At 40.5% G+C, this 13,337-nt stretch overlaps 1 protein-coding gene across 3 annotated transcripts in view; it reads left to right on the top strand.

Moving 5' to 3' along the window:
- LOC128733973 (kinesin-like protein unc-104) overlaps nucleotides 1-13,337 on the top strand; it is an 82,937-nt gene that overhangs the window by 50,981 nt on the left and 18,619 nt on the right. For 2 of the 3 annotated variants that reach the window (XM_053827901.1, XM_053827902.1), the window contains exons 5-12: nucleotides 3,864-4,027; nucleotides 4,098-4,237; nucleotides 4,607-4,648; nucleotides 11,474-11,896; nucleotides 11,952-12,409; nucleotides 12,477-12,591; nucleotides 12,654-12,820; nucleotides 12,917-13,122. In XM_053827901.1, the coding sequence (XP_053683876.1) occupies nucleotides 3,864-4,027; nucleotides 4,098-4,237; nucleotides 4,607-4,648; nucleotides 11,474-11,896; nucleotides 11,952-12,409; nucleotides 12,477-12,591; nucleotides 12,654-12,820; nucleotides 12,917-13,122 (1,715 nt within the window). The remainder of the gene's footprint in view (nucleotides 1-3,863; nucleotides 4,028-4,097; nucleotides 4,238-4,606; nucleotides 4,649-11,473; nucleotides 11,897-11,951; nucleotides 12,410-12,476; nucleotides 12,592-12,653; nucleotides 12,821-12,916; nucleotides 13,123-13,337) is intronic. The other variant, XM_053827903.1, reaches the window with a different exon arrangement.

The raw sequence follows: 13,337 nt of genomic DNA on the forward strand, positions 1-13,337 counted from the left end.
TATGCATGGCATTATGCTAAAAATTGAACTTTAAATTGATATTGATGATCAAATGATATTGGACAGTTTGAATCAATTTCAACTTAAATATTTACTTTAAATTGAACTGGAAGTAAGACTTTAAATTGTCCTTAAAATTAAACTAAAAGTGGAACTTGAATTTGGACTTCAAATTACACTTAAAATTGGACGCGAAGTTAAACTTAAGTTTGGACAAATTCAGACTAGAATATATAAATAGGACTTGAAATTACACATGAAATAGGACTTAATGAGACATGAAATTGAACTTGAAATTTTATTTGAAACTAACCTGAATTGGATGTAAAATTATACTAGAAATTTTACTTACAACTTCGCCAGAAATTGGAGTTAAATCGGACTTAAAAAGGAACTTCGAATTGGACTTGAAATAGGATTTGAAATTTAATTTAATTTTTACATCGCCCAAGAAATCCGACTTGAAATTGGATTTCAAATTGAAATTAAAGTTTTATTTAAAATTTGATTTAAGACTGGAACTAGGAATGCATCTCTTTTTGCAGCGTTAGTATATTTATCGATAAAAATAGCCGCCGTACTTTTAATTAGGTACACCTCATATTTTAATTTCTACGAGTTCGAGGTGGTAAACTAGTTTATATACTTCGGGTCGTTGATGACGTCGGATAACAACTGCAGCAGAGAAACACACCTCACCATTCTTGCCGGAAGTCGTGCTTACTACGGATTCTACAAGACCATAAAATTTGACCAACTTCAACCCTGTATCAAATGTACCATGTACAAAGCGCAAATAAGACCGATAGTCTACGGGCACGAAATGTGGACAATGCTCGACGGAGACTTGAAAGCGCTGCAACGGCCATGGCAACGTTTGGACGTTGTGTGCTTAGGATCATCTTTGGTGGTGTATGTGAGTACGGTGTATGGAGAAAAAACATAAACCACAAGCTGGCGCAGCTTTTCGGCGAACCCAGTATTCAGAAAGTTGCTGAGGCTGGAAGGGTACAATGGGCGAGACATGCCGGAAAACAATCCCGTAAAAATGATGTTTGCCTCGAATTCGATTGGTTCCAGGCGCAGAGGTACGCAGCGTGCTCGACGGTTAGACCGAATGGACTCCATTTAATGGAGCAAGTCCTGGAAAGTGTGGGACATTCGAGAAATTGGAGACGGGCAGCCATGGACCGAGTTTGTTGGCGGAACATTGTTATGCAGGTGAAATCCTAATGGACATCGCATTAGGATAAGCAAGGTTATTAATTAGGATAAGTATTTTAGTTTCTCTAGCTTTTACTATATAAAGGTATCGATACAAATATCGGCGTTTTAGCATCGATACTGGCCGGTATCGGGACGCTCAGTATCGATCCAAAATATCGATGTATCGGCCCAAAAGTATCGATTTTTTCGATACAGATACAGTATCGCCCAATGCTTTGGGAATGACATTTGTGACAGTGGGGTGTAAAAACAGGAAATTCTTATAGCTGCGTAACTCCAATTTTATATTAGCAAGACCCTCTGAACACGTATTGCAATCGTATTGGAGCATTTCCGAATTTACTGATTGTCGTTTACTAAACACGGAAGTGTTATTTCTAAAATTTTTAAATTTTACTTTACTGGGTGGCTTTCGGCCATAATCGACATCTTTATGACTTCAGAAAGATGTTTGATCATATTTAGGTCATTGAACATAAAAAATTTAACATTTAGGTTGTGAACTATTTCGCGAAATTTTTAACTTTTTGGTTAAAATTTAACAGTTTGATGGTTATTTCTCCTTGAGTGGTTAAACTCAGTTCAGAATGCGAACCATTTCATATTTGATGGATTGATAGTTTTTTTGCTCCATGAGAGCATATAAGGTGAGGATGAAAATATTATTTATTCTGTCCGAGTTAAAATTGGATGAATTTTCGATGTTCATTTGCTTTTATTTGATAGATAAAATTCATCTCATTTCAACCCGGGTTGTTTGAACAAATTTATTATGCGATAAGCATCCAAACAAATGTAAAAAAATCCAACGAAAAATCAGTGAAACACGTCGAAGCTCTCTTCCTCACCTGTGCATATCTCATTGGCTCTCAGAAGCGATAACCATCGAACTGTCAAAACCTTCAAAACTAATCATGCTCCCGATTAGGGTTATTTTTGACAGAAGGTAAAAAACCATCAAACTGTCACATTTTAACCAAAAAGTTAAAAATGAAATCGTGAAATGGTTCACAGGCTTAGAAATGCTAAGCACTGAATCGAAATATAAAGCTTCCTTAATATATCAGCTTGTTAATAGCTTAGTTCGTATATTAATCTTATGCCTTGGGCTGCCATCCATAAATCGTCCTACTGCTCGAGAATCTTCACCTAAAGCGCACTTTCAATGGGTGCGGCATTTGTCTCAAAATCGTTGACCTCGGTCGGTCTCCCTGCTGAATATTGTCTTTGCACCTCTGTTTATCTGGCCTTATCGCTACGTAGCTAACCCATTGCACCCTGCCGTGGTTTATTTGCTTGACATCATCCATATTTTTATACGCCTGGTGTATGTAATTTGTGCGCACGTATCGCACCTCTAGTTTAGCAAGATTCGATTGCGGGATCATGCTCAAAGACACCAGCTCCTCGGCATCTGTTCTTTAGCACCTACATTTCGTTGGCAAAGAGTGCCATGAGGAGAACCAGTGTCTTATGATGTAGATCGCGAGTTTTGTGCGAGCTTGCATATTGCGGGATCCGCAACAGGCCCTGCTTAACTCATTTCACTTTACTGAATCCAACGCTGCCTTAAAACCTATGTATGTAGTAATGGTAAATCTGTAAGTTAAATTCTTAGAATTTGTCGATGATCTGTAGCAAGGTGAACATTTAGTCCGCTATGATAGTAGAAACCACATTAGTACTCGCCAACAACGTTACGTCTTCAATCTGCGAAAAAAGAATGCGGGAGAGAATTTTGTAGGTCAAGTTAAGTGCCTCGATAATGATACCCGCAGTAGGACTGGATGGATCGCACAATTCTTTGCCGTCCGTTCTCGATTTTCAAAAGTTTGGGAACGACGCATTTCAAATTGTAACATTTTGTAATGTTTCCAATGAAACGGTAATCAGGTTTGCCACCCTATAATTCCACAGAACAGGAGTTTTCAATGTCCGATTCTTGATTCTGTTGATCGTTTTCTAGAAATTTATCGTGATGTTTTAGTGAAGCAATTCTGCACCTCCGCAAGAATGTGTTACCAATGCTGATGTTTTTTTACGGCGATGAAGTCGCGTTTCGGAAAACGCTAGCGTCTCCAGCCGTTGCATCGAGATTTTATTTCTTAAAAAATTATAAATCAAAAAAAATTGGCATTTCTGAATTTTTAAAAAGATATGTAAAAAATTAATAAAATCGGATTACCTTTCGAAACAGTTATCAATGTTTAAACAAGGTCCATACACAAAACTGGCAAAAATACGAGTCTGCAATTTTCCGAAAAGGAACTAAAGTTTTGAATAAAATGGTAGCAAGTTTAAATTTCGATAGTACTCTTTTCATTGAATAGCTGATTGAGCAGCAAACATATACAACCAGAGTTTTAAATCAAAACACATAAGAATCATAATATCGCTTCCACAAAAAAAATATGCACACACTCCTGCCATAACGCGCTTCATAAGTACCATTAATTTCATTCATATCATCCATGCCTCTCCGTTGCTTTTGAAGTGAATTTTGCTTTATTCGTTTCGTGTGCCTCAACACCTGTCTAGTGTTATATTATTATCACGAAAAACCCTCATTCTAATTGACATTTTTCGGATTCTTCCTCCCCATTTCGGTGCGCGTGCGGTGCTATCCAAATCCAAAGGCATCGAAAAGCAAAAAATCCAAAAAGGCGGATTTCATACCGTATCGTGACTCGGTCCTGACGTGGCTGCTACGTGAGAATCTCGGAGGCAACTCGAAAACTGCTATGATTGCGGCGATATCGCCGGCCGATATTAACTATGACGAAACATTGAGCACGTTAAGGTTAGTTGGCATTTCAACGGCACACCCATAGCCACTGGCACTCATGTTTTTTTTCACCATTTTTCCACAGATATGCTGACCGTGCCAAACAGATTGTCTGCAAAGCTGTCGTTAACGAGGACGCCAACGCAAAGCTTATTCGCGAGCTCAAGGAAGAGATTCAGAAGCTTCGAGAGCTTCTCAAGGCAGAGGGTATCGAAGTGCAGGAAGGTGAGTGTGATCTGACTAGTTATTCGTTCTCTTATCACATAGTCCTGTCATCAATCGCGTTCGGTTCGCCCTGGAACTGTACTTTAATTCTCCAGAGCTGAACTTCTGACACCGTAGTACTCCCATCCTCCGTATTTCGGTCTATTTCATTCTTTTTATTTCTTCTCCAAAAAGATCATACATAATATTATCTTTGTTAAATTCCTATTTTGATTTTCAAGAAATTTCAATAAAAACTACTACCGATAGCTATATTGAACCGTTAAGTTCCATTAAATATCAACGTAATTAAGCTTCGAGTAAATTTAAGGAATTGATAGATTTTGAAAATCCCAAAAATTAAACACTTCACGTACACTTTTCCTGTAGGACCGGACGGTAAAGTGGTTTGTGAAAAGCGAGATGCTAATAGTAAGTAGAACGTCGAATGCTAAGCAATACAAAATACAGCTATACTAATATCTTTGGTTTCGGTTGCGTTTCTTGTTTTTTGAAGACTTTATTTTCATTGATCATCGCTTACCAACGTACAGAGAACAGTACAGTTAAGTTAGTTTGGATATTGTGAAAAATTCGAAATTTAAACGTTACATTACAGGCCACACGGAATAACTTATAGTGCAAGCAACTTTTCCAAAAGACACAGTTTCCTACCGTAACGCAAAATCCAAACAAAATATGTGAAATTTCATTTCTGTATATACATATTGTTATATTTTTTTTATTTGTGCTCATAATATTGGTGTCGTATCGCATCTTTATAACTCAATATATGCTATGCAAATAATCAAGTAGAGAAATGCGCAAATTATAGGGTTGGACAAAAACAGAAAAGAAACACACGAATTCACCGTCCGCACTTTTCGGATCACCTGTTTTGGCACTTTCAGTTTACTCGTTAAAAAAATTGTTGCTTAGTACACGATGGGAAATTATTGGCATTCATTTCGCAAAATTTTACACAAAAAAAATAAAATAATTCGAAACTTTTGATCAACCCTGAAGGCCTTCCGCTGTGATTTTGTTTCATATTCAATCTACTGACTGTGTATTGCTACTACGTTTCATTTGGTTCTAGTACCTACTACAGTTCTACCTAAGACTATCGATTACATTTAACAAGCATCCTTTTTTTCTTACACCCTGTTCCTGTCTCTTTAACTTCCAACGTACATTTTCAGTTATTCATTTCATGTGACTATTTTTAGTTTTTACACATTAATGCCTCACATTGACGGAATCTGGTATGGTCTCGTTCAGAGGATTTTTTTTCTGTATTGTGTGTTAAAATTATAGCTCTTTCAGTTACACAATATTGTAATCGATAAATATAGTTCCGTCCAGCATCATCATACTTTTATATTTATATGTGGCTTTCAATGCTTGTTATATCATTCGCCGTTCGTTCGTACGCGCTCGCTTCGTATGTAGCGAATGCACTCATCCCGTGGTGTCCTTTGCGAGGAACACACTCGCGCGGGCCTGTCTGGGTACGGTGATTTGAAAAGAGAAATGCTTCGTAATTAGGTTTTTGTTTTTATTAAAATTTTAACCTTCTGCTACGGTATTGTAATTAAATAGTAAACGAAATTTAGCATTTGATACCATTTCGCTTTTATTATCGATAAGGGATGGTGGGGCGAATCTTCAAATCATATTAGCTCGCGAACGGTAATAGTCGTGAGGCTGCATTTTGATGACTTCAGAGAAGACTCTCGGCACAGACGGCAAATGCTCAATACTGGGTCGCAGTTGCTTTAAACTAAATTGTTTTCTATGACGATAGTTCTTAATGGATGGTGAGTGGTGAAAAAAAGTAGTTTGAAATCATAAATAGAGTGCTTTATCGGAAAAACGAGTCTCCAAACTAGAGTTAGTTGGTACACAAAAAACCGTGATTGCAGTTAAAAACGCCGTTAAATTATTCAGTTAAATTTATCATTGTCTGAATTAAGTATGCCAATCATCCACTGCTCCTCGGCTCGGATTTAGGCGGCGCACAAGAGTAATTTACCTATCAGTGGACAGATTTATGATTGACCCCTGAATTTATCCTGAATTCATATCAAAGTGTACAAATTATTGATTTTGTTCCATTGTAGATTATTTTTTGTAACAGCATCACAAAACAATTAGTTTGAAAAAGAAAATTTGGCAAGTGAATTAGCTGTATGTTCATTAGCATTTTATTCTAGAATTATTTTCAGTGTTTTCAAGAGATATGGGGTCAAATATTGATAATTCGGAAAAAATAACATTAATCCGATGCTTGTCTGCATTTTGCAGTGCACCCCTCCGTATTTTAACGAACGGTGTTTGACAATCGACTTAACGAAGGCGCTATTTCATAAAAAAGCGCCTGCCTGACAGAATGAAACGTATGTATTGTTTCGTATGTGTGGTGAAACAGACGTGTTGTTTCTTTTTCGCATGTGCAAGATGCTTGCGACATAAATATGGCGCCTATCGCATCTATCTGACATTTTCGTAAACGCCACAGAAAGAATACGTCGTTTAGCATACAATCGGGGTGAACCGCGATATTTCGAGCAGTAGTCAAGAGATACTCATTTCTAGGCGTCACAGAAGTCGCAAGTTGTCTTTGACCTGATAGAGCCATCTTGCATGTTAGGTACCTTTGTTTCACTGTATCATCGCCTAGAATTCCTTACGTCCGAGCTACTGTAACCTCCCGACTCGCGTCTGGGGTAAAATGGAATTTTTTCAAACAATGTGTAATTCTATACATAGCTGAATTACAGCGCTACCACCAATCTCCTTCCGCTCGTATACGGCAAGGGTCCGTATGTTCTCCTTGGGCACGGTTCTTTAAAGCCACCAATCGCTCGTTTCTATGCTAGCTCCTAAAATCACCTAACAAGGGCGACCCTCTCCACTCTATCCCCGTGGCGCTCACTTACTTACTAACTTATTGATCCGTGTCCGCCAATCTGGCACAACAATCAGAGATGTTGCCAAAAGAGGTTCTCATCAACAGCCCGGATGTCGTTAGCTAAGATCCATCGCTATGAGCCTCTGAGTCTGACTCTTCTACGTTGAGATTCCAGTCGAATGCTTCCACTCCAGTCCAAAGATCCACTTCTACCTACGTTCTCGAATTTCAGTTGCTATCGGCCGTAGATGACATCAACGATGGAGTTCCTCGTTCGATATCTAATTGTCAGGCCACCAGGTACGCATATCGCAAGCAGCAATTATTGAATACCTGCAGTTTTTACATTGTCTCCGTTAGGACTCACTACGCTTTAGGCTTACAGCAATACGAATTTAACACTCGAGTTGAACATTTTGGTGTGTAGAGCGATTTGGTATGAATGCCAGATATTTCGCAAACTCGCAAAGGTACTCCTGGTCTTCCTAATCCGTCCGTGTGGCTATATTAGTCTTGGTACCAACGTCGGGCGTTGTCTGGCCGACTACCAAGATAGTAGGCAGATTGAATAAAAGAATTTGATGTACTTCTCCCATAAGATTTACACGAGAAAAACAAAGCAAACTGTGTTATTCATTTGGACTATTGAAAAGCTTTCATCTGCTCAGCCTGCTGCCCCGCTAGTGTATAAGATTTTGCAAGGTGACGTCACGAATGAACCGGAATGAACGCAATTCATCCATTTGACATCCACTCGTGGTTTGTTTACTATTTGTTAGGCAAACGCGATATGCATAAATTGGAGTTAAACGTTTTAAAAGCGTATTATCCAGTAGTGTCGCCCTCCAAACTACTCGGAATGGCAGTTTTTGTGCTTTTCTGACTTGCCGTTAAGGCCTTAAGCAATATTCAGTTTCAACTTGTTAACCCATGTTCCAAGTCCATGTAAGCAAACCACTGATAAACGTCAAAGAAGTGAGGTTGTGCTCGCCCGTGCAAAACCTTATTGTCGAATTTGTTGGATGGTCAGTGTTCGCTACCATCGACTGAGATTTTACTACATTGACCTGCGGCCGGGGCGCAATCCAAGGCAATCCTCGATTTCCTACTATCAATAGCTCCAACTAGTATCTCTTCAATAACGGTGAGAAACTAAAGCGGCGATTATATGCAACCCTGTCCCACACCAGCATTAACCCTTATAGGATCAGATAAGACGCCATTACCTTGCACGAGCATGCCTCTCACTGAGCCTCGATGAGATGGACTAGCTTATCTGGAACTCCTCTGCATTCCAGATATTCTCGTGGTTGAACCACGCCAAGCGCTTTTTCAAAGTCAACAAACACCAACAAAGGAGAGTCTTGCAATTCTTTGATTTGCTTTTAGATAATGCGGAGCGTTGTAATATGGTCTACACATGATCGATCAGCACCAGTTTGCTGCCGCCGTAGACCCTGTGGATCCTGAATCTGGTAAAGCAAAACCTTACAGAACACATTGTATTGAGAGTAATACAGAGCAACGTGATGGCAGGCCAGTTTGCACATTTCGTAAGATCTCCTTTTTTGGGACTTCACCAATATGGCATGCATCTTTCCCACCAGATATGTTTGGGTTTCCCATATATTGCTGAATAGCTGATGCATCATCTGGGCTGATACAGTTGAATATATTATGAGCATTTCGGCTGCAATGTAGTCTTGCACTGGCCGTCTGTTGGATTTCATAGTGTTGATGGCTACTTGAACTTTATCCAGCCATGGTGCCTCAGAGTTGATGCGAATAATGCGACGAACTTTTGGTGTTACGCGCAGTTAGTTTTGTTGGTTTTTAACATTTGAACAGAGTTGTTAAAATGTCCAGTCCATCGCTTAAGGTGTTCTGTATAGTCTAGCATCGTAGTTTGTCTTAGCGATGGGCAAGATAGGCCTTCTCCAGTTCAGCGTATCATTGATGGGCAGCTGTCTTAGTCGCACTGGTGCGCGCTCGCCCGATGCCGGCTTTCCTGTCTCTCTGATCATCGGTCATCTTCCAAGTTCTACTAAAAATCCATTCCTTCGGCTGCTGCGCACTTTGCCAAGAGTTTCGTCACTGGTCGCGATGAAGGCGTTCTTAATGGCGGCTGCTCCGAGGCTGGTATTCAAGCTGTTCGGCAAAGACCATTTTCACCTCAGGATTCTCCAATCGGCGGACGTCGTATCGACACTGAACTTTCTCCTCCCGTCGATGGATACGAGCGACGCGCAAGCGTATCTCGGCGATAACAAGGTGATGGTCGGATGCAATATCGGCACTGCACTTGACGCGTACATCAAGAAGACTCCGTTTTCCCTTTCAGCTGATGTAGTCAATTCGGTTTTCTGTTCGGTCGTCATTGGAAACCCACATGATTTTATGTGCTAGTCTATGGCGAAAGAACGATCCACCAGTGACTATGTTGTTATTACCGCAGAATACTGTAAACAGCTCCCCGTTTTCAGACATCTCTATCAGTCTAAGGCGTCTCATTACGCGTTCAAAGTCTGCGTTGTTTGAGTCAATTTTCACGTTGAAGTCGTCCAGGTGGACATTCAATGTCAACCTTCGAAATTTTAACAATCACACTGTCTGCAGCAATTGTTGGCGTATAGCATTGGATGGCAGCAGGGTTTCTAACCCGTGTCGCAGTGGTCAAATCTTCCGACAAAAAAAACCCCGTGTTCTCAATCTGATCACGATTATTCCTCCTTTTATCGGTTCCCACTTCATCAGGGCCGCACGTGCTTTTGAGCTCGGTAGGAATCCAACTCCTCGGGTAAGAACCAGATCGATTTCTTCTTTCATTTTCTGTAACTTTCTGTAACTTGGCCACTTTCCGGATGCAGTAGGTTGTTAGCCTTAGGTCCCTATCCCGCAGATGGGGCTGCCATCATGAAGTAGTGGCGTAATAATCCTAGATATAGTCGGTGTAGCAGGGTACAGACGGTATTTATCAGCGGTACTCCGCGTTAGTTACAGTAGTCAAACCGACTATCACTTTTGTAGATCAGACAAACAACTTCTTCTAGCAACTTCACCATTAACATACCGTTCAGTTCAAATTTCTGCTAGGCGGTGCTTGCTAGATAGAGTCAGTAGGACCATTGCACTAGCCCTAATGCGCTGAGAAACGCGGACTAACACGCTTTCGGACGAACAGCGTCACACGCAGTACCTTGCAAGTCGTAAGGGCCTGCACAGTGTCGTAGTCCTGAAAGTAAAAAACACGTTAGATTTAAACTTCTCGGTCGGTGGTTTCTACAGTAGGTGGAGGAAGAGGCACAATTTGTGTCTAAAAATAGACCAAGCCATGTCGCTATGGTTAATAAGGGGGGTTGTGCAGACTTCTTTTGTCCAGCGCCTCTGTGGTTCAAAGGTACAAGGGTACCAGTGAGCGACACGCCCTGGCAGGTGTTGTGGGTTCGAATCCGGCTATAATCTCTGATTACAGCTTGGTTCGACCCATGCACCTTCCAGCATTGGACAAAAGATAGGAATCACAACGACAACTTGTTAAGCATAGCTACCTATTACCCCCCCTTCCTTTCCACCCTTCCCCTTCATTCCCGAAAAAAAATCCTTCTTCATTACTTTCCCTTACCGTCCCTTCATCAAATGTAGAATCATCGTTTCAAAAAAATATTTGAAACGAATGTTACCTCTTCGGATGTTCGGTAACATTCGTTTCAACTTCTACCGTAATGTTAAGACGCTAAATTTGACCAGACAACAGGTCACTTGTAGTTATGACTTCTGTAGAAGTAGAAGTCATTTTTGTAAACACTTACTTCTGGATGTTTCAGAGTGGTCTAATACTGGAGTGGAAGGAAAGAATAACTGTTCGAATGATTACGAAATGAATGAAAATCCAATGAAAATCTTCAAAATTCTTCCAATGTTTATTAATGGTTCGGTGCACATTTTGAAGTTTTGAAAATTATGGAGGTTATGTTGAATTCTGGTTAGGGTTGTCTATAGATAAAATTTATGCTAGAAAAGGAAGGTTTAGTTCTTACACAAACTAGAACCAAATCAACAGGTGATTTATTGGTTTATTTGTTAAACCATGCCTATTTTTTCTTTTGGTTTTTTAATTTTAATTAAAATGTAATGCATTAAAATGTATTTCGGGATTCATCTTTCAAAATTTTCAATAATAAGTACTAACTGAAACATTTTACTTGATTCAAATCACTGTACATACTGGTTCTAGGCCCAAAAGTATAGTATATTCACTTTTTTACGCTCATCGCAAGATGCTCTGTTCCGTTTGGCAAGCAATAAAAAAGCGATCCATCATATTGTAATGCTTTCCCTTACAGAGGACGAATGCATAAAACTGGAGAGAGGCGACGGCGGAGGTGGTGGCGGCGGTGGCGTCGGCCTCGATGGCAGCACCATCGAAGGTGTAAATGCCGATGCCGACGCTGCTAGTGTCATGGAGAAAAATATGTGCTCCCCCAATCGGTTGCGTAAGCGTACCGGATCCAGCACCGAGATGGCGGTTGATCAGCTGCAGGCCAGCGAAAAACTGATTGCCGAGCTGAATGAAACATGGGAGGAAAAACTGAAGCGTACCGAACAGATTCGCGTTCAGCGGGAGGCCGTGTTCGCGGAGATGGGAGTTGCCGTCAAGGAGGATGGCATCACCGTGGGCGTTTTCTCGCCGAAAAAGTCCCCGCACTTGGTGAATTTGAACGAGGATCCGACACTGTCGGAGTGCTTGTTATACTATATTAAAGACGGTAAAGTATATCGATTTTTTCTACATTATCTTTATTGCTAATTTTGCTCCATTAGGTCTGACACGACTTGGTACGTCTGAGGCAAATGTGCCTCAGGATATTCAGCTGTCTGGTTCCCACATTCTGAAAGAGCATTGCGTCTTTGAAAATAAGGATGGTGTTGTCACATTAGTTCCCCATAAGGATGCTCTGGTTTATCTCAACGGTAGAAAACTAATCGAACCGGAAGTGCTGCAAACCGGATCGCGTGTCATACTTGGACGGAATCACGTATTTCGGTTCACCCATCCGGAGCAGGCTCGTGAGAAACGTGAAAAGACCAAAGATAAGGACATATGCGAAACACCAGGTACCAATGGTGAGGTGGCTGATTGGAACTTTGCACAGTGTGAACTGTTGGAAAAGCAGGGTATTGATTTAAAAGTCGAGATGGAGAAGCGGTTGTGTGCTCTGGAGGAACAATATAAACGGGAAAAACGTGCAGCTGATCAAGAGTTTGAGGAACAGCGCAAGGTATGAAAATGAAATATTCTGCGATAAATTTTATGCTAATTTTTATCTCTATCTATATTCCAATTAGACATATGAAGCTCGTATAGACGCTCTCCAGAAGCAGGTTGAAGAACAATCGATGACTATGTCGATGTACAGCAGCTATAGCCCAGAAGATTTTCACCAAGAGGAAGATATTTTCGGTATGTTTTCTCAATGAATATTATAGTAAATACAATACCTATAACTTGAAATCTACCAACAGTTAACCCACTATTCGAGTCCTGTTGGACGGCTCGTGAGGCTGGCTTAGCTGCATGGGCTTTTCGTAAATGGCGTTTCCATCAGTTTACATCACTACGCGATGATTTGTGGGGCAACGCTATTTTCCTTAAAGAAGCTAACGCCATATCTGTGGAACTAAAGAAAAAGGTAACTGTTTGGATTGATTTTTCTTTTACACTAAATAAAATAATGAAAATATGTAACTAAAATGTTTAACATCTCGTTCTACTTATAAAACCAAAGGTTCAGTTCCAATTCACCTTATTAACTGACACATTATACTCACCGCTCCCTCCGGAACTAACACCATCTCCGTTGATCGGAGGAGCTCTTACCAACGGCCAAGAGGATGAGTTTGGCCAGGCACCTGTTCCGCGCACGATCGTTGCCGTCGAGGTTACTGACACTAAAAATGGGGCAACGCATCACTGGAGCTTGGAGAAATTACGGTAGGGATTTGTCAGAACTTTGTCTTATAATTGTTTTGCCTGGTTAAAGCAAACCCGTTTTCATCAGCAATTACACAACATAACTCTTTAGTGCGCCAGTTGTACTTTCCAGAACGTTTTGACTGGCATGCAAAAATCCTCAAAGGCAAAACTCAGCAACTACTTACGCTCACTATATACACTTCCACTCAGCTTCTATCGTCTGTTAATTTTAT

This window comes from Sabethes cyaneus, chromosome 2 (genome assembly GCF_943734655.1).
Source record: "Sabethes cyaneus chromosome 2, idSabCyanKW18_F2, whole genome shotgun sequence".
Lineage (NCBI taxonomy): Eukaryota > Metazoa > Arthropoda > Insecta > Diptera > Culicidae > Sabethes > Sabethes cyaneus.